Source organism: Mobula hypostoma, chromosome 25 (assembly GCF_963921235.1).
Source record: "Mobula hypostoma chromosome 25, sMobHyp1.1, whole genome shotgun sequence".
Taxonomy (NCBI): domain Eukaryota; kingdom Metazoa; phylum Chordata; class Chondrichthyes; order Myliobatiformes; family Myliobatidae; genus Mobula; species Mobula hypostoma.
In genome coordinates this window covers 36,605,257-36,627,538 of record NC_086121.1, presented here as the reverse complement: position 1 = coordinate 36,627,538, position 22,282 = coordinate 36,605,257, and the positions used below count along the sequence as shown (strand labels likewise).

The 22,282-nt window shown below is 40.3% G+C and overlaps 1 protein-coding gene across 3 annotated transcripts in view; it reads left to right on the top strand.

Moving 5' to 3' along the window:
* The first annotated feature begins 205 nt into the window (after positions 1–205).
* ajap1 (adherens junctions associated protein 1) overlaps positions 206–22,282 on the top strand; it is a 332,378-nt gene continuing 310,301 nt past the window's right edge. For all 3 annotated transcript variants that reach the window (XR_010016088.1, XR_010016087.1, XM_063033137.1), the window contains exon 1: positions 206–562. Coding sequence is in view for 1 of the 3 variants with exons in the window: in XM_063033137.1 (XP_062889207.1) it covers positions 525–562 (38 nt within the window). In the remaining 2 variants the exon portion in view is untranslated. The remainder of the gene's footprint in view (positions 563–22,282) is intronic.

Sequence of the window (22,282 nt, the reverse complement as noted above, 5' to 3'; positions counted from 1 at the left end):
TTAAGCACCATTAATTCCGGTGCTGAGGATTACTCCGGTTTGAGTATGGGTTTGATACCTTTGGTTTTTTTTTGCTTTCAGGGTGGTAGTGTAATGTTGGGGTGGGGGGTGGGGATGTTGAACTGACGTCAGCTGAAGCCAGACAAGGCTCTTTCCTTAGTCCCTTGAATCCTCATCATTTCATTGAAAGGCTCCGTGAGCCGAACATACGAGAGGAGACTACTCTCAGATCCTGTCAGCCAAGACACTTCGCTTCTTTTTCCTTCTGACCTCTCTTCCTCTTCAGTTTTCTCATATCTGTGTCAACACAGACCCCTTTCTGGAGTGGTGGGGAGCTCTTACTTCCAAGCAATGGCCAGTTCACCACCGGCGTTTTGGGAACTACTTGAGCGAGAATGAATTGCAGCTGTCTCTTAGGAAGCTTGGCATGGGATGTTAATATTCTTTGAAACTGTTCGGAGCAAGAAAAAAAAAGATGGTCTCTCCTTCTTTGGGTTGCAAAGACACGGTTATGTGAGAAACGAATGCTGCGTGTGTTCACCATGCTGCTGAAGAGCTTGTGGTAAGATTTTTTGACGAATTCGCTTGCAGTTAGGAGATCTGGCTGATGTACCTTTCCTTGTTGCTGACAAGATGTTTTATTTCTGTTAAAGCAGGGGCGGGGTTGCAGCAGTGAACCTTGCCATTGATTTATATAATACGTTTATTGAAAGGCTAGTGAAAGTAAAGTAGTTAGGCATGTGAAAAACAGGGATGAAAAACGGCAATAAAATTGCAGAGCTCTCCACTGGGCAGCGCTAGACATCTACACACATACGAAGCGGAGCACATTCAGCACCACGGAGCTTGGACAGCTCCAACATCAGGCAGTCAACTTCAATACTGAGACAGGGCAGTCAAGACTCCCGGATCAAGAAGTGCAGGAAAATTGCAACGTGAACCAAAAAGAACGAGAATAGTTTAAAACACAGTAGCACAACCGTGTGAGAGTACGTCTTGTTAAAAATGTTCCTGTGCACATCTCCCGGACATGGAATTGGAATAAACCGATTGATAGCTTTGGTATTTTATTAGTGAAGGCAGATGTTGAATAAAATGCAAGAGTTGGAAGTAGCTAAGTGTGGACAGCGTACACGGATTATAAAAGTATAATCAACTCTGAGGTATGTGTATATCTGTCAGATTTTGAAGATACGCAGAGCTGTATATTTGACGACCTGCAATGCCATGCTGAAAATGTAGCAAACTTGAAATGAGTAGACAAGGCTGTAATAAATAATAGCTATTTAATATGAATGTATTGAACATTATACTCAGTAAAATGCTTGTTTTGCTGACACAATGAAATATTGTATAATATAACAATCAATACTATATTTGGGTCATTTAATGCATCAAATATTGTTAATATTGTTGCTGAAGTATTCAAGACTAGCTGGTTGAAGTAAGAAAATAGTAAATGCAGGAGAATAAATTGTAAAGAAATGCTAGAAGCATACAAGAATCAGAATAAAATTGAAATATTAATAAATCATTAACAATATAACATTAAGTTAAACTCATTTATTAAAAAGATTGCCCCTTCAGTGTGTAGAAGAAAATCAGTCTATTAATATATTTTCAAAATATGCAAAAATTGTATTAAAGGCTAGAACTATTTTCACTCTTTATGGGCAGTTGATTTTTCATAGGATCACCTTATCTTCCACCCTTTCTATGTTGACAATGGTCTGGCAGATGCCCATGTTAAAAAAAATGTATCTCATTGTCTGAAGCTGTGATCAGGGTAGTTATAGTGGAGATGGTGGAAAAGCAGCAGGATTTCCAAATGGGAGTTTTATGTGGAACAATGGCAAATTAAAGGTTCTATGAAACTAATTAGATTTTCCAGGGAGGGACGAGTTACAATCATATATGAGAGAGACAGACAGGCAGAAAAAAAAGAGGGAGGGAGGGAGGGAGGGAGAGAGCGGGAGAGAGAGGGAGAAAGAGAGAGAGAGAGAGAGGGGGAAGGAAGAGCGAGAGAGAGAGAGAGAGAGAAATGGGGTAGGGGAGAGCGAGAGAGAGAGAGAGTGAGAGAAAGAGAGAGAGTGTGTGTGAGAGAGAGAGAAATATATTTCTGTTCATGCAACGCTTCCTTAAATGTAGTCTGTTACCTTAACATCTAGCTGTGCATACGTGAGCAAATGTATTCCAGAATAGAACCATAGATTCACTGTTTGATATGCTAATGTTTGTACATATTAACATAGGAGAAAACTGATTTTGTTAACATTACTCAGAATTTTAAGTAATATGCATGGAATTAATGATAAATTATGTTAGAATCCATATATGTTTATGAATGTTGTACTCCATGCATATATGACATAAACATATAGAGACATACAGCTGACAGACAAATAATAAGATGCATTACATTTTCAGCTACCCTGACTTCTTAAAGCACAAAATGTTCTTGTGATTTTACTGCACAGGTCCTAATACACTCTCCTCTATACTGTACTCCCAAATCACCCATATGCCTGCCCTTCTTCTGTTAACACTGTAGGCTATCTGACTGTGGAAGGCATTACATATAAGGCTGATCTTGTCCTCTGTTGAAATCCACACAAATGCACTTGCCAGCAGAGGTCAGAGCATAGTAATTAGGAGTGGAAAAAGTGATTGATGTTTCCGTTTCTCAGCCTAAGGTCAGGCATGACAACTGAGCTGCTCATTTAAGATCAACTAATGCTGGAAAAAATATCAATATTATGGCTTATAACAAACTATCGAAGAGCTATGCTAATTTATGTTTGATGTAAAGAATTATCTCTTTATACTAGATTATCTGCAGATGTGTTTATGGAGATGGAGGGATGCATACAACTATAAACACCATCTCTCAGCAGGCTTTTGATATACTGCTGCCCATCTGTACTCATATCTGTTTCATAAATATATATCATCTACTAAACTTAGCAATTCCAGATTGTAGAATTTACCTATGTAGTTTTTTTTTCCCCATAGTTCAGCTAGGTAGGCTTGTACTCATGCTTTAGCTGCTAGTTTGTTATCATACTGATGTGAAATGAATACATTGGTTGGCGATAGTATGGGCGAGGAGTTCTGAGTGACTTATTGATTATTTTCCTACTGCTGAGCCAGGTGGGTGGAGGAGGATGTAATATTGGGTCATTGTCTCACCTCTGCCCAGTTAGAGAGAGGGTGCTGCTGCCTATGTTGGTTGGTTCCTTTTTATCGAAGGCATAAGAAAATTGATGTATGCAATTCTGTTGCTTAGGTCTCCCAGAAAGAGACTAGATTTTGTGTTTCCAGACTGATGAGTATTATCAGAACCAAAATTGCATTGCATTTCACACATTCTCGGCCTTCGTGCATATTTTCTGTACATATTGTTTGGATTATACTGCTTATTATATTGAGCTAACCATGTGTTGGTAGCACTCTTGGCAGTGAGCCTAAGAATATCTGGTTTGTGTAACACTTCGAACCACAGACCACAGAAATCTAGGCTGACACTCCGGCACTGCTGTGTTGGAGGTGATGTGTTTCAATTGACACCTTAAACTGTCCGTGTCTGAGGAACAAAGGAACTCTCCCCGGAGGCCTGGCCAACATGTATCCTTCCACTAACATAATCAAGATGAACAATTTTTGGGAGCTTGCTATCCTCTGATTAGTTGCTGTATTTTCTACACTGTAGCTGTGCAGAAATGTCTTCATTTGGCTGTCAAGTGTTTTGGGCATCAGGACAGATGCTTATATAAATGCAAGTTGTTCTTTCTTTATGAAATGCTTTGCACTGCACCTAGTTACGTTGAAATAACCAAAACAAAAGAAAAGAAGCTCAAACGTGATAAAGAAAGATCTTTCTGCACCAGCGCTCATGATTAACCTGTGGAAGAATGGGACATCAACAACTAACACATTTTCTAATACAGCTTTTCAATACTCAGTATGGATGAGGATTAAAAGAGCAATAGATTTTGTTGCAACACACACAAAATGCTGGTGGAACGCATTTGTTGGACAGCTTGACCTTTACCCATTTTATGACTTATAGTGTACATTGAAAAATCAATTATTGTAAACAATGCCTTAGGATCAAGGATGACTTGCTTCCACTCCAGATTTGTGGGTTCTGTGAAGGCTAATGAAGCCATTGTGGGAACAGGAGATTGTCCCAAAGATGAAGTTGAAGTTGGCTACTCTGATAGGTGGATGAGTGCTTGGTGAGTTTGTGAGTTCCTTCCCTGCTTACACAAAGGGTTTGTGAGCGCCCAGTGCATGGCTTGAGATTCTCAAAGTGTTCCTTTTTTACTTTAACCAGGTGTGGCTCAGAGATTTGGAGGAGTCAGATGTTGCATCCCTAAAAGAAGCTTTGAGTACAGCCTCATTTTTTTCCCACTGTCCTCCTGATAATCTCCCCCCACAGCACACAGTTTTGGGTGTGCTAGTGACAAAGCCTACCCAGTATAGTCAACTGTGCTTAATTAGAACCTCATTGCTGGGGAGGATACTGATGGTAATTTGCTTCTACTTCCAGTGAAAATAGAGAATTTTTTGGACATGATGTCATTATCATTTACTTTCCATGGAATTTCTTATTTCCATCAAATTTCTATTAAAACTCCTCCTTATGTAAACACTGTGTCAGGAACAATGCTCCATAATTCCTCAATGTATCCCAGGATACAAATCTGATTTCCACTTTAATTTCCAGGCGCCAACCAATTTTATTTGTGCTTCCTAAATTGTTGTGGGATCATATCACAAGATCAAATTACATTGAAAGTAGGAACAGGAACCCAGGCATTCAAATGGCTAGTAAATTATGATTTTAAATCCCTGTTTAATTATCTCTTACAGTTTAACCACACATCAACTAAAGAAGGCATATGATCTTGTTTCCCACTTCCCAATACCACAGGAAATTGACAAATGTTGTGTTTCAAATGATGTTAAATATGGCAAGATTTTTTTTAAATTTCCTCTAAGTTTCCTGTTTTGATGTTTTCCATTTTCTTTTCCATACACTGGAAAAGTGCTGTTTGACACCTGCTATATACTAGGCATTTCTGACTCACTGAATTATCAGGGCATCAGAAGTAATTTTAATTCCACACCAAATGCATCTTTGAATGAGTTAGATTGCAATCTCTGAGATGTTTTATTTTTTGTCAATAGATATATTATTACATGATACTAAAAGGATAATTGCAGTCACACTTCTATAAGAGAGTAAAACATTTTAAACACCTTTTTTTTAGGTTTTAAGTAGATACAATCTCTGTGAACAGTTGGAGATACCATTGCTTCACTGAAAGTACATTCTTTTTTTAAATAAAGTCATGTTGGGTGAGCTCTTTTCTAACTCATGGGTTTAGCTGAAATGAGGGTAAGATCCTACAATAAAACTCAGTCCAGCAACAGGTCCACAGCAAGTTCATCTCAGAAGAAAGATGCAGGCCATGGCCATGGAAAAATTATCATAGTAGATTGTGGTTTTGCTGGGATGTTGACTGTGTTTTGCTGGAGTTTGCAGTTAACTCAAGGGGAGTTGCACTTGCAGTATTATGTTCAGTTTTGGTGACACAGTTGTGGGAATATCATCATTAAACTTGGAAAAATGCAAAGAAGATCTACAGGAATGTTGTCAGGACTCGAGGCCTGAGTTCTAAAGGGAGGCTGGGCAGGCTGGGACTTAATTCCCTGGAGTGTAGGAGATCAGGCAGTGAACTTCTGGAGGTGTATAAAATCATAACTGGCAAAGATCAAGTGAATGCACATAGTATTTTCCCTCAAAAAATGAAACAAAGTAACACAGAAATTGGAAGGGTTCGGAATAAGGTGAGAAGAAAATCTTTTACAAAAGAGACCCGAGAAGCAACTTCTTCATGAAGAGGGTGGTGCATACATGAAATGAGACATCATTCTAAGTAGTTGTGGAACATATAATAACAATCTAAAAGATATGTGTAGATAGGAAGGGTAGAAGGACATAGGCTAAATGTGGACAACTGAGACGAGCTTAAATGGGTGAGTTGGATTGAAGGTCCGATTTCAGTATGTATTACTCTATGACTAATCTGCTGGGCTGAGAGATAATGAGTGAGTGGTGCCAGGTTTTGTGGTTTAATATGGACCACTCCTGCACCGCTTCACTCCACAGTGCTTCAGCCAAGGAAATGCTCAGTTGAACCTTGTTGGTGGCTTCCTAGGGGCAGAAAATGTGTAATGCAAACGAACAGACAAAAAAAAGTGCCAGCCATAGAACATCTGCTTCCTGGCTGGTTAAGAAGATCTTGATAATTCAGATGATATTGAGATTAATAAAAAGAGAAATTAAGTGCTTAAGTCTGTGGATAATGTCCTGTCAAAACAAGATACAAGTAGTGAAACATCACTTAAAGAAACTAGCACTCACCTGGAAGCTGGGACATACTGTAAGTCATAACTAATAAGGAAACGGAAAACATAATTGATGAAAAAATAATTTTTGATGACATTTTGGAACCTGTTGTACTTTGGGATTTCAGTGGTCTTCGTAATCTGCTTGTGCTATAAACTTGATTGTAAACCGGAAGATTCATCATCACATAAACCTTATGTATACACGATGGATAAATGTTGAAAGAGGTTTAAAATGGCAGGGTTACAATGGCCAAGGCAGCTGCAATGTTGTGGTGTACCAGAAGGTCCATAAAATGTTAATTCACAGAGGCACTGAAGAGCGTTCAGAACAAAATTAGAGGGCAGATGCTCTTCTGGTCCGTTTCCTCCAGTTCTTTGCTGACTGGAAAATAAACAGAAGTCACTGAAAACACTCAGCAGGCCAGGCAGCATCTGTTGAAGGAGGATCAGACTAATGATTCAGGTCGAAGACCTTATGTAGGAACTGGGAAAGAAACAAAACGTTAGTTTTCAGGGGTAGAGAAGTGGAGAAGGGATGGGTGGAACATAAGGGATATTTTTGAGAATAAATGGGTTAATATGAGTGGTTAGAAGTAGATTATGCTGCTTTGTCTGCAATATATGTTACTCATAGCCGAGTTATGGGGCATGTCCAACAGGCAGAAAGGGAAAAGCTCAGCCAAGATCACAGATGTATGATTGGCAAAAATGGCCAATTCTGATAGAATCAGAAAGTAAGTGTGAGTGATCTGAATTTGCTAAGTTGGATCAGAATAGGTTAAATTCCTCTAGTACTCTCAACAAGTCATCAGTCTTTATGTATAGCTCATGTAGTGAAAATTAGAAGGTGTTTCATTTGCAACTGAATGTTGGGGATTTGTATCGCACCATTAGCTGAATTTGATTTTGTTTGCATTGAACTTAATACATATCCTTGCATCTTGTGCTATGGAACTGACTCTCGAAGACAAATATTTTATGTGGTAAAATTGGCTAGTCCTCAAGAGATTTATCACATTAATAATTTGAAGGCATAAGATAAAAAGAGACCACCTTTTGGAGGCTATCAATACTCTCACGTGGGGTCAAATGCCTCTTTTCTATCATGTTGAATTTCATGGCACTCTGTCTCACCTCTACTCAACCGATGACTTTCCCTCTATTTACAAAACCTTTCTTCTCCCTACCTCCTGTGTGAAATAGTGTCATAGAGACCTGTGCTCAATTAAGGATAAATCTTCACCAATTATCCTCCTCTGTCTCTCTGAAGAATGATATGACAATCTCTAGGGGATCTTCCTAATCTGGAGACATGTCCAGGCACTGGATCTAGCATAACAGGGGCAAATAGTATGGCACTTGCATTAAATCTTTCTGTCCTCTGCCCTTTCCCTAAACTCCTTTATGGGTTATCATTAGTTTGAGGGAATTTGTCAATTGTAGCATTAAGGCAGTGAGAAATATGTCATGGCCTGTCACTACAGCAACCATACATCCAATTGAATAAGGGATATCAATTCTAGTGTCAGCAGCAGAAAGCAGGTTTCATTCCTGCAGCAGCTTTTTCAGAATGCAAAATCACATAGCATCAACCATAAACCACGTTTGCATAGATTGTGATTATACTCTTCATATGTGTTTACAACACGTAGCCTCTGATCAATTGAAACATTGCCTTAGTTAAGATCTGATTTCAGTTAGAAATACTTAGTACTTTGAAACAATATGCTTCTGATCTCAGATTGCTTTATTTAGGAGATTTATCACTACATTCCAATATGTAGAGTTATAATGCAATATGCAATAGGCATAAAACAAACCCAACATCTGCAGAGTCAAAGCGAGGGTCAAAACGTTGGGCAAGTTGGTGCATCAGGATTACGGAGGATGCTTGGCCTGTTGAGGTCATTCAGCAGTTTATTTATTTTGCTCCAGAACCAAGCACCTGCAGTCTGTTGTGCCTCTGTGTTGTGATAAGCATGGACTCATGTGCAGGAAAGGCAAGTAACAAATAAGGTGGAAGGAAGAAAAGAATATGTAAGAACCATCCAGAACAGAACTGTCTAAGGGTTAGTCAAACCGCGTCTGCAGCTGATATTCCTTAACCAGTTGGTATAAAGTTGCCAGAAGATGGCATCTCTGATCACTTTCGTAAATGATATAAAGAATAAATAGAATAGTGCTGAGCCATTCAAATATATTTCAAAGCATTTCTTGTTCTATGCAGCCTTTTTAATCAGTGCAGAGGTACAATTCATCCACTTACGTATGCTGTCTTCCTTCCTGCACGTCATTCCCTAATATACCTCAATCTCTGCACTGTTCTATGTCTTTCTTTATGATAATTGCAGCAATCAAAGTCAGTTACTGCTAATTAGTAAACTGAAATGTTTTTATTCTTTTAATGCATTTACAGAAAATTTGAACCACTTTTAAGAACAAAATCTCACTCAGCAGAAGCATGAATTGGGAATGGACTATGACTTCAGTCCCTGAAACTTGTGATTTTCTTTAAACATTGTTCATTCAATCTTAAATTTGGAAGGTTCAGCATGCTTTGAATTGATTGTTATTGAACCCTGCAGATAACGTCTCAGTGAGACATCCCCAGCTCTGATCCTAGTGTACGCCTGTTTGTTCCTCTGTGAAACAATCAATAGCCTTACATTCAACACACGCTTGTTCTTGAGCTGAAACATGTACAATTCCTCCAGTCCCAACCCTTCTCTTTCCCACCACCCGACTCAGATGCTGGTGAACCCACTTTGCATTTTGCTCTAAACTGCAACATTTACAATCCCTTGTGTACTCATTCTGTGGAATTTGTTCTTTAAATTGTTTCATCTCTTCAGCTCTATTTCCTTTTTCAAGGCCCATGAGAAGACACATCTAGTTAATTAAGCCTCTGCTCAATTGTCCTGTGTGTTTTCCTTCATCACAAAATTCATTTTTGCCTGATTTTGATTCTTCAACATAATTTGAACTGCTTTTCAATGCCAAAGACATCAAATGACTTCAGGAGGACACGGAACAACCACTCTCCACTGAACATTGACGTAGAGATCGTTAAGAGCACCAAATTTCTTGGTGTTCACCTGGCGGAGAATCTCACCTGGTCCCTCAACACCAGCTCCATAGCAAAGAAAGCCCAGCAGCGTCTCTACTTTCTGCAAAGGCCGAGAAAAGTCCATCTCCCACCCCCCATCCTCACCACATTCTACAGAGGTTGTATTGAGAGCATCCTGAGCAGTTGCATCACTGCCTGGTTTAGAAATTGCACCTTCTCGGATCGCAAGACCCTGCAGCGGATAGTGAGGTCAGCTGAGAAGGTCATCGGGGTCTCTCTTCCCGCCATTACAGACATTTACACCACACGCTGCATCCATAAAGAAAACAGCATTATGAAGGACCCCACGCACCCCTCATACAAACTCTTCTCCCTCCTGCCATCTGGAAAAAGGCACCAAAGTATTTGGGCTCTCATGACCAGACTCTGTAACAGTTTCTTCCCCTCTACTGTGCATATCATCTCGTTTATTATTTATTGTAATGCCTGCACTGTTTTGTGCACTTTATACAGTCCTGAGTAGGCCTGTAGTGTAGTTTTTGTGTTGTTTTACGTAGTTCAGTGTAGTTTTTGTATTGTTCATGTAACACCGTGGTCATGAAAAATGTTGTCTCGTTTTAACTGTGTACTGTACCAGCAGTTATGGTCGAAATGACATTAAAAAGTGCCCTAACTTGACTTGAAATAGAGATAAACCTATTCCTATTGTTGGTGTTTGGATTTAAGGAGCTGATGTCAGTAATCAGAGGTCAGAGTAATAGGCAACACAGTGGCACATTGCTGCTTCCTGTGTACGATGCTGATTCCAATGCTCTCCATGTGGAGTTCACGTGTTCCCTCTGGGACATATGGGTTTTTTACGGGTGTACCAGTTTCGTTCCCCCCCACCAACCCAAAATCATATGGCTTGGTAAATTAATTGTCCTGTGTGCAGTTGAGTGGTAGAATATGGGAGAAACTGATAGAAATATTGGGAAGTAAAAAGTGAGTATTATAATTGAGTATATAGGGTGGTTGACAGTCAGTTAGAGACCCAAAGGGCCAAAGGGCCAGTTTCAGTAACACAAGGGTGAAGCCAGAGAAGGCATTCATCATTTTAGAACCAATACTCAATATGTCAGAATAAATGGAAGGTTATTTAAGGTTGAAGTGAAGAGAAACTTTTTCACTCAGTGTGATTAATCCTCACTGCCTCAGCAAAGCAGCCAACATAATCAAAAACCCCACCTACCCCAAACATCTCTCTTTGCCTCCCTCCTTAGCAGAAGACACAAAAGGCTGAAAGAATGTAACATCAGGTTCGAGGACAGCTTGAATGGACTTCTTGTACAATAAGATGGACCCTTGACCTCGGATTCTACCTCACCATGACCTTACACCTCATTATAGTGCCGCACTTATTGTTTACCCTAACCCACATGAACATAACGAACATTATTCTTGCCATAGAGGGAGTACAAAGAAGGTTCACCAGTTTGATTCCTGGGATGGCAGGACTTTCATATGATGAAAGACTGGATCGACTAGGCTTATACTCTCTAGAATTTAGAAGATTGAGGGGGGGTCTTATTGAAACGTATAAAATCCTAAAGGGATTGGACAGGCTAGATGCAGGAAGATTGTTCCCGATGTTGGGGAAGTCCAGAACAAGGGGTCACAGTTTGAGGATAAAGGGGAAGCCTTTTAGGACCGAAATGAGGAAAAACTTCTTCATACAGGGAGTGGTGGATCTGTGGAATTCTCTGCCACAGGAAACAGTTGAGGCCAGTTCATTGGCTATATTTAAGAGGGAGTTAGATATGGCCCTTGTGGCTAAAGGGATCGGGGGTATGGAGAGTAGGCAGGTACAGGGTTCTGAATTGGATGATCAGCCATGATCATACTGAATGGCGATGCAGGCTCGAAGGGCCGAAAGGCCTACTCCTGCACCTATTTTCTATGTTTCTATGTTTCTACTATGTACAGCAAGCTTTTAAAGTTCAAAGTTCAAATTAAATGTATTATCAATATACATGTATATCACCAGATACTGACTTGAGATTCATTTTCTTGCAGGCATTCACAGTAGAACAAAGGCATACAATAGAATCAATGAAAATCTACACACAAAGTCTGACAAGCAACCAGTGTGCAAAAGAATATACTCTGTGCAAATACAAAAAAAATATATATATAAAAATAATACCGAGAACATGAGATGCAGTGTTCTTGGAAGTGAGTCCATAGGGTGTAGAATCAGTTCAGAGTTGACCGCATCTACAACACTCCTTGTAGATGTGCTCAGTAGTGGGGAGGGCTTGTCCTGTGACAGATGGGCTCTGTGCACCACTTCTGTAGGCGCGTCTGTTCTTGGGCATTTGTGTTTCTATTCCAGGATGTGGTGCTCAGGATACTCTCTACTGTGCATCTATAGAAGTTTGTGAAAGTTTTAGATGATATGCTGGAGCTGTGCAAACTTCAAAGAAAATAGGGATACTGTTGTGCCTTCTTTGTAACGTCAATTATGTGTGTGTGGCAAGACAGATTCTGTGATATGATATTGCCAAGGAATTTAAAGGTACTGAAGTTCTCCACTTCCAATCCACCAAGAGGACTGAATCATGGACCTCTAATTTCTTCCTCCTGTAGTCAATAATCAACACTTTAGCTGGATGAGTGGCTATTGTTGTGGCACAATTCAACCAGATTTTCAGTCTCCTTCCTATGTGGTGATTCATCACTGCCTTTGGTTCGACCAACCACAGTGGTGTCATTGGCCAAATGAAATATTGGAACTGTACTTAGCCTGACAGTCATAAGTGTAAAGCAAGTGGAGGAGGGGGATAGCACACTGCCTTCTGGTGCATTTGTGCTATTGGTGATCATGGAGATGTTATTGCCAATTGGAATTAACTGGGGTCTGCAAGTGAGGAATCCAGTTTTACAAGGAGGTACCAAGCCCGAGATAGTGAGCTTATTGGTTAGTTTTGAGGAGATTGTAGCATTGAATGCTGAGCTGCAGTCCATTAAGTGCACTCAGACGTATGCATCTTCACTGTCCAGATGCTCTGCAGCTGAGAGAAGAGCCAACAAAATGGCATTTATCGGTGACTTGTAAAGATAGGCAAATTGGAGTGGATCCAGGTCACTCCTCAGGCAGGAGTTAATATGCTTCATGACCAACCTCCAAAAGCACTTTATCATGTATGATATTAGCGTTCTGGACAATGGTCATTCAAGCAGGTTACCAATGTCCACTTCAGACTGATATTGATTGAAGCAGGAGCGTACGCCAGAAGCAAGAGTTTAAAGATGACCGTGTCTTGTTGCATGGTATCTTGGTACTTGTGACAAAAATAAACCAATAATCTTCAAAATTCTCAATCCTAGAGTGATGTGGTGGTTCATTTAGTGAGTTCATGCAAAACCAAAATTGGACAATAAGATACTCAGAAGGTTTTAAGATTGTGCAGAAAAAACTACCCCTGAGATAATTGATTATGACCTTAATAAATGGCAGAACAAGTTCCAAGGGCCGGGTCATATACATCTACTAGTTCGTATTTTCTTAAAGGAGATGTTAAGGAACTCATTACAAACACTGATTCTAATATCAACAACCTGTTGATAAGTGATCACTGAATGCTGATTGAATCGTAACTTCCACAGTAGAAATGGGCATCAATTTGAAAGGAGAGACGTGCAAGCCAATGGAAAAGGAGCAGGGGAGCAAGAGTAATTAGATTGCTTATTCAACAAGCTGGCAGATGAGTGTGTAATTCTCTGACTTTTGTCTGCAGAGCAACATTTTAGCTAAACGCATTATTCATTGTGAGAAAAGGAATACAGGCTGCACAAGATAATAAGTAGTAAAAACAATTCCAATATTTGAATTGTCATCATTTGGGCTCTTCAGGGAAATGCGTCCTATCAGATACACAGTTGCCTCTTCAAAACTGTCTGGTGTTTGGAATGATGTCTGCTGCTTCCAGCTGCCTGTAATTCTCTTTCATTAAATTGTAGATAATTCGGTAAGGAAATGAGTGCAGTGGGTTTACAATGCCGAGTTTGTGTACGATTATAAAATTATTTAAATGAGCTCTAGCTGCAGACGTTAAAAACTTGTAGCCTCATAACTGTACTGAAACTTACTTGAAATAAAATATTCATGTCCAGTCTAATAGCCCCTAAATACATTTTTGTATCTTTATAAATGTCTTTATTGCTTTTTACTGAGTTTTCAACTTTGTCATCTCTTTTCATGTTCTGTGTTTAATATTATGCTTCCTATTAAATGCAGAGACTGTAATCAGCATGCCAGTTTTCTGTTACCATGACTGCATTCTGTACTGATTTTTTATAGGCTTCCCTGGTCCCCTAGATACGTTCCAATGCTTTACCATGATTTCAAAAAGCTTTATCAATCTGTGAACACAACTGTCCACTGTTGCTTTCCTCTTTCATTGCTAGCTGATATTACAGCAAAGAATTGATCTTCCTTCACATTAAATTGCCGAGCCCTCATTAACGACTGGAAATGCTGTGGAAATTATCAGTGAGCCTTCGCTGTCTGCAGGGAGTCTTGTTAAAGTTTCAAGCACAAAGATCTGTGCATATGAGACTGACAGTGCATATTTCCCATGCCCTATGTGCTTTCCATAGGTGCCATCTGATTGTTTTTTTTGGGTTGCTAAGCACAGCTAATATTTAGTATAAATCATATGCTTTCAGTGTTAGCTAAATCAGAAAGGACTTGTCTCACACGCTATAGTAAGACTTGTGCATACACCCTAAGGTAACAGTTCAAAGCTGTACTGAGGGAATGCTGTCTCATCAGCGTTGGAAGTCTTCCAAGGAGATCTGCACCTATTTGTTCAAGTGGAATTTAAAGAAAAAGGATTTGCTGAAAAGCAATGAAGCCTTTCCTGTTTCTTGCTCTAACATAACTGGTCAGTCATATTATTCCTGTTCGTGGGATCTTACTCAGAGTGCTAGTGCTATATGTCAATGTAACTACATTATAACATGAAGACAAAATAAGATTACCAATGCTGGAATCTGAAGCAACAAGGAGTCTGTTGGAGGAACTCAACAGATCGAAAAGCATCTGTGGGGGGAGGGTGTAGGAATTACACCAATAAACTATTGGTGTATTGTCATGATTGCATCAATATGCTGTCCACAGGATAGGTCCTCTGAGATGTTGGTGGCCAGGAACTTGAAACTGCTCACCCATTACACTGGTTGGTTGTTCGTCCATCGTTGATGTCGATGAGAACCTCGACACCATTATGATGGTGTCGAGACTAGCGCGTGATTTGGATTTAAGTGAGGGAGAGTTGCGCAGTGTCAGCCTCACTCTCTCTTCCCAATTCCCATCTGGATCCAGTGGCAAGACAGAGTCTAGACGGCTGGAGATGGGACTAGGCGCAGTGGATGACCAGGTCGTCTTCTGTGTCTTGTCCTGCTCTACACGTTCCACGGCGCTTGCAGAGACCGCCTTCTTGACCGTTGGACCTTCCATAGGTCTCGTCCGCTCAATCCGCCGGAGTCTGTCTTCACATGCTGGGATAGGTAACTCCCTATCTCACCGAGGGTTTGAGACCCGTCGGCTACCCTCACCTGGTTTAGCCAGCTTGTCGGAGCCGTTGCCCGGGGTGTGGCCGCTGTCGCATGCAAACAGCTACGGGGAGCCACAGGTGAGAGCTGAGTGCCAGGTGGGGACCAAAGGTGGACTAACCGCCCTGAAAAGGACGCGACATGTTCCCCCACCAGAGCTGCTACCCCTCCCTGACACCCCATACACCCCAAAGTGAGGATTGGTGTGTGTTCTCATAACTTACCCTCCCTGAAGTCCACAATCAGTCTCCTGATTTTGGTGACGTTGATTGCAAGGTTACCACACCACTCAACCAGCCTGTCTACGTCACTCCTCAACACCTCCTCGTTGCCATCCAAGTTCAATAAACCATAAGTCCAATAAACCACTGAGGATTCTATTGGGTATCTGCAAAATTAAAGAACAAATATTTCTCAGTGACACAAGAGGTACTGCAGATGCTGGAAGTCTAGAGCAATACACACCATGTGCCAGAGAAGCTCGGCTGGTCAGACAGCTTCGAGGAAGGGGAATAGACAGTCAAAATTTCAGACCAAGATCCTTCATCAGGACTCAATACCTGTTTTTCAATATTTCTCAATGCCTATATTTGTGAATGCATGCACAATTGTGGCTCTGAATCATATCCAGTTACGGCAAACAACGGTCATTTTCAATCTCTTTCCAAGCGATGCAAGCATTCCTTCCTGGTCATCAGCTCGCATTTTTTCCAGTCTGGCTTAATGCAATCAGTGCTCTCCATGTGAGTTCAGTCAAAGTTCAGTCATACAACACATGAACAATTCCAATTGCCCATCATGTTGCATGTCTGTTGATTGTTGGTGGCAAATGACATATGTTGATGAGTCAGTTTACTGGACTGGGATAGGACACCTGGTTGAGTGGCACTGTAATTTCATCAGCATTAGTAATACTAAAGAGCTGTTTCCCAAGTTCAGAAAGAGGAGGGAGGGTGAACATATGCCAGTCTGGATTACTGGAGGCGGTAACAGCTTTCAGTTTCTGCGCCTTAACATACTGGATGACTTGTGCTGGGCTCAATAAATAGATACAATCATAAGGAAGGCACACCAGTACGCTTACTTTTTTAGTAGGTTGGCACTGAATGCTCCAACAAATTTCTACAGATCACCTGTCCACTGGTCCTCCAGGTTCCGAGGGTCAGCTCAGGGCTAACAACCTTGACTGGTGAAACAGAATTGTCATGGAAACACCAATGAACAATCCTTCTGCATCTAAGTGTGTTGGTATTCCGGGTCCTCCACCCAGGAATGGCATGATTGACAGTGCTGAAAACCAATAGGAAGCTACTGACATGATGAAGGAAGCCCTGAACTTGACCAGAGATAGAGGATCTTCATTGCTGCCCTAGACACCAGTGGCATAACAGACAGTGAGTAAGAATACTCTAGCAAACATCAGCAGATAGATTGTTGCAAGTACCCTGACTGGTTGCATCATGGTCTAGCACTGAAATATAAGAAGCCGCAGAGATTAGTGGAATCTGTCCAATATATCATGGGCACATCCATCTCCACCATCAGTAATATCTATAGGAGAGTCTGCCTCGAGAAGGCAACATCCATCATCAAAGATCCCCACCAACCAAGACATGCCATCTCTTGCAGCTACCATCAGTCAGGAGGTACAGAAACCTGAGGTTCCAGACCAGCAGAGCCAACAACAACTACTTCTCTTCAACAATTCCGATCTCGTCCAACCTGCATAACTGTATGATGCGAATCTTCAAAGTACACAAGTACCCATACAGTATATAACACGTCCTCCTGCAGGCAATGATGAAACAAAGAAATACCATGGAACTCATTTAAAAAAAATCAAACTCCCAATGTAAGAAAAAAAAATCATTCAAATGGAAAAAGGTGAGGGAATAGCACACAGAACGTCAAACTGCAGAGTCTAAAAGTGTCTGAAATTTTGATGGAGTGTCTAAGGGTACAGGAAGTTTATAACCAGAGGGCACATAATCAGCAAACAAAATCAGAGGGGAAGTTAGATACTTTTGTTGCACGAGTTATTATTATCTGGGCTGCCATTTAAGGAAGGGCACTGGAACCAGATTTAGTAGTAACTGATAACAGAATTGTTCATTTGATGAAGTATTTGTAGCGGTATGGTAAACATAAATGTAAGATTAATTTTATAGCCCTTTCAAGAACATATTCCTTGAACCTCCCCTTGAACACCTGTACTGTAGTAAATCCAGTTTCTTCAATCATCTTGTAAATTATCTTCATGCCCACACAAAACAATGAAATGAGAGCATTGCAATGATGGCGCTGAAACCACGATTTATTTAGTATGATAGATGGGCTGGCCTTTGCGGTTGCATGATTCTATAATTCTATGATACAGTCTGACAACAGTGTTAGATCTGTACATAGTGCTTCATTATACTTGCAAGCAAGGAACTCCCAATGCCAATGTGATGTATTGCTGACTGTCTGTAATGCTAATCCATTCAATTGCTACCTTTCAACAGGATAAGAACTGGCTGTGAGAAATCTGAGTTTACAGTGGCAGATGAAAGGGTCATCCAGCTAGACATTATCATTGTCATATAGCATGATGGGTGACCATAGGAGGATGAACATAAATTCAGAATTAAGCTAGACTCTTCAAGTCTGGTTGTGTCATATGTATCCTGTTTGGAGACGTGATCTGAGGTTGAAACTGCAATTATCTGATCTACAGCGTGTGTCAGGCAAGCTGTGAACTCACCTTAAGCTTCAGAACAACACCCTGAGACCGAATCTAAATGCATTTGCTTTCTTTAAGACCAGACAGAAGTGGGGCAGCCTTCCCATGTTGGGTGAATGAAGAATTTTATTCTAGATACCCAATGCTACTATACTGGTATATAATTTTCTCAACCTCGGTCAGCTACAGGGAGCCCATCAGACTTATTGTTTAATGAGGGGGGCTGTTTTCTAGCGCTGTTTTATTTTCTGTGGTGAGCTTTCTAGTCTTGCACAGCATTGTATCCTGGAATTATACTGGTGACTAAGTAAATGAGGTATTCTGGTTCCCCACTCAGTCCCACACCATCCTGTCTCAGAGATATTTTGCTGTTCCTTCGTCATCACTGTCTCTAAATCCTGGAACACCCTTCCAGCAGCACCGTGGGAGCATTTTCAGCAGAGGACTGCAACACTTCAAGGCAGCTCTCATGCCGCCTTCTCAAGGATGAATATGGAGAGAGTAGTAAATGCTGAGAAATCCGTTTATAAAAAGGAACTTTATGAAAGAGGCACTTCAAACCTGTTCCACTATTCAGTCATGTGAAAGGGGAACCGAATTTACTTCGGTTGCCTTGTTTTTTTTAATTTCCTTACCGCACTTACTGAACAAATATGAACCTTAAATCTGGAAAATGATGCAGAACTAAATTTCCCTATACAGTCTACGCCCACTTTAAAATTATATGGTAATTCATAACTGCTTTTAATATTAAGTTCCCGGAATGCTATGTTATTCAAAACATAAACAGTCTGGTAATTCAATACTTTAAGCACAAATTTTGAATTATTAGATTACTAATTGTGGAGGATGCTCAGCCAGAGTGAACAATACTAATGTTTAGAGAGAGAATGGAACTTTCTGTAACAAACAATATGCCAAGCTTATGTTCAGCAATGTAATAATTAAAAAAAGAAAATTGACAGGGTTTTTTTTGCAGAATGCTAAATCCAACATTAGAATAAGAAACAGAAGGAGGCCCTTCAACCCTTCAAATCTGTTCTATTATTCAGTTCAGTGATAGGGGTTCCATTTTCTTTTTGATTATGAGAACACTCAGTCCTCTTTTATTGTCATTTAGAAATGCATACATGCATTAAGAAATGATGCAATATTTCTGTGGAGTGATATCACAGAAAACAGGACAAACCAAAGACTAACACTGACAGAACCACATAATTATAACATATAGTTACAGCAGTGCAAAGCAATACCATAATTTGATGAAGAACCATGGGCACGGTAAAAGTAGTCTCAAAGTCCCAGAGTCGATCGACTCCCGAGTCCCCGATAACAGCGGCAAAAGGGAGAAACTCCCTGCCATAAACCTCCAGGCACCGTCAACTTGCCGATACCTTGGAAGCAGCCGACCACAGCCGACACTGAGTCCGTCCATCCAAAAACTTCGAGCCTCTGACCAGACCCTCCAATACAGCTTCCCGAGCGCCATTGATCTCGCCCCGGCCGCTGAAACAAGCAAAGACGTGGATTCGGGCCTTCTGCTCCGGAGATTCTGGTTACCACACAGTAGCAGCGGCAGTGAAGCGGGCATTTCAGAAGTTTCTCCAGATGTTCTTCTGTACTCTCACGTCTGTCTCCATCAAATCAGAATTGTGCACGGTCCCCTACTTGACAGATTACAGATATCAATCACCGGAGAGGCCGCGCGCAATGCCATCGCACCACCATCTTCTCCTCCTCCTAATATTTCCTTAAATTACCCTGGTTTCTGATTTCCTTATTTTACTTACTAAACAAACATAAACTTTATTGAAATTTTCAGATGCCACTGAACCTCGATAGCATTCTGGTGAAAAGATTTCCAAATTTCCTCTCCCTTTTGTGTCAAGAGTTTTAAGACAAGAGTTTCCTGTCATCACCTCTGAACAGCCCAGCCATCTATTCTCCTTTGTCCTTTGTGCTACAGACACCAACCATAGGAAATTGTTTTCTTTTGTTCTACTCTGTCATATTTTCATTATAATTCGATTATAAGTATCCTTCTGGAGACATGGGAGTACATAAGAACAATCCTCATAAATTAATCCTTTTAACTTTGGGATCTTTGTTGATCTGCAATTACGAAACGTGGCCTTGTTTCAATTATATTTAAATTTCATTATTGTTATTTCCACAAATTTAAAAACAGAAAACACTGGAAAAGAGGAAATAACTCAGCAGCTAGGGAGCTTACAGTACTTGGCAAATAAAATAGGTCGGCATTTGATTTTGATGATCTTTGGAGTTTGTTAGACATTGTCAAGTAAGCCCAAATTTGCTGAAACTCTCACTGTTCAGTACTTCTTTACAATATAACACAATTTCCTACAATAAAGTGCAGTGTGAGCACAAGTAATTGTGCATATTGGTGGACTATCATGATAAGCAGTTAATGGTACATAGATTATGGCCATACAGGGGCATTTACAAGACTGCAATTTATTTGACAAGTCTGCTGATATAATAAAAGCTCAGTGAAGTGCATGAACAATATTGGATCCTAGCCCTCATGATACCTTCTGTGAACATTGATGTTTTCTTTTCACAGCACTGATTTCAGTTTAAATCTGCGTGAAATCCCTTTGCAGTCACTGATGTGAAAGGTGCAGTTTCACAGGTTAAGTTTTATCCTAATTTTATTCTCTGGTCTATCTTCTCAACACCTGGGAGCTCTGGATCTTGGTTCTACAATACGTGGTTGAGTGTAAACATTGAGTCCCGGGTGTTATGACTGGAATTAGATCAAATCCAAGCCCAGATTCATACTCCTGGAATTGTTGATGGAGTCCAGCATTGCTGTTACTCTGATTTTACTTTCCTTCCTCAAGAATAAAACAGGAACATGAAAGACAAAACCAGCTGCAGTCTGTATGCCAACACATCTACACAATGTTTGTTTTTATTTGTTTCCAAAGTACTAGTGGTCGTTACAGTATAGTACAGTAGAATATACTGGTTAGTATCTTGGAGCAGACTTGAAGAGCCATATGGCTTAATTCTACCCTGAAGGCTTATGATCTTACTACTTCCCTGTGTTAACCCCATATCCAGATTCCCTAAATATCTAAAAACCTATCCCTATCTCAGATATATTCAATAACTATAGCCCTCTTGAGATGAGAGTATATATTCTGTTCCATCAAAGATCAGAAAATTAATTACTGATCATGAATGGGTCTTCAATACGCTAAGGTCTCAATTTTACAACAAGTTGGACACTTAATGAATTTTCATGTTCTCATCTATTTCCATTATAATCATAGAGAGATATGGCTTGGAAACAAATCTTTCCACCAATTGATTCTTCATCAACCATCGACAATTCATTGATACTAATCTTTCATTAAACCCAGTTTTATACCTATCAACCTTCCCCTGATTCATCCACTCACCCACATGCTCAGGGAAATTTGCCATGGCCAATTAACCTCATAAGTTATACATCTTTGGGATGTGAGGAGAAATTGAAACACCTGGGAAAAATCCACGGGATCACACAGGGGACATAGGAACTTCACGTAGACAGCGCCTAAGGGCAGGATTGAACCTGGGTCTCTGGAGCTCTGAGGCAATGGCTCTACCAGTTGAGCCACAAGCAGATGTAGAGGAGTGACTTCTCATTCTGAGAATAGAATTATCACCTGCCGAAGGGTTTCAGCCCAAAATCTTTTCCATAGATGCTGGCTGCCCTGCTGAATTCCTCCAGCATTCTGTGCGTGTCGCTTTGGATTTCCCACATCTGCAGATTTTCCCTTGTTTGCAATAGAATTATCACCATTTGTTCTGATTAATTTCTGGATGCAGTTAAGGATATCCCCCCTGGATAGCTATCTGGTATTGAAGTCTAACATTCGCATTTATATAGAACAAGTTTTCAGAAGACTCAATATCTGTAAATTGCATGCACAACGTGAAATAGATTGAATTGGTTTGCCATGGAAAATAACCTCATGATATTCAAGGTTTACATGCTGAGAGTAGATTGAAGGATATTTCGATGTTTGTGTGACTTGTTCTTTCTTTATTTTGTGCTTTGGGGGCTTGATGTTCTTCTTTAAATGGGTTCCATGCTTTTCTTTGTTTCCTGGCTGTCTGTGGGAAGATGAATCTCAGGGTTGTTTACTGCATACGTCTTTAATAATAAGTGTACTTTGATTGTATGGTGAAGCAAGAACTATGCCTTACATTTTTTCCCTTATTTAAGATGTAACAATGAATGAAGTAGTGTTGTGATCAATGGTAATATTCCACATTATAAAATGCAAATAAAAGATATTGAGAAATAGATACACAAGTGACTGCAGATACTTGAATCTGAACCAGAGAGAGAAAAAAAAACTACTGGAGGAACTCAGCAGATCAGGCAACATCCGTGGACAGAAATGGACAGTCAATATTCTGGGCTGTAACCCTTGACCTGGACTGAAAGGTAGAGG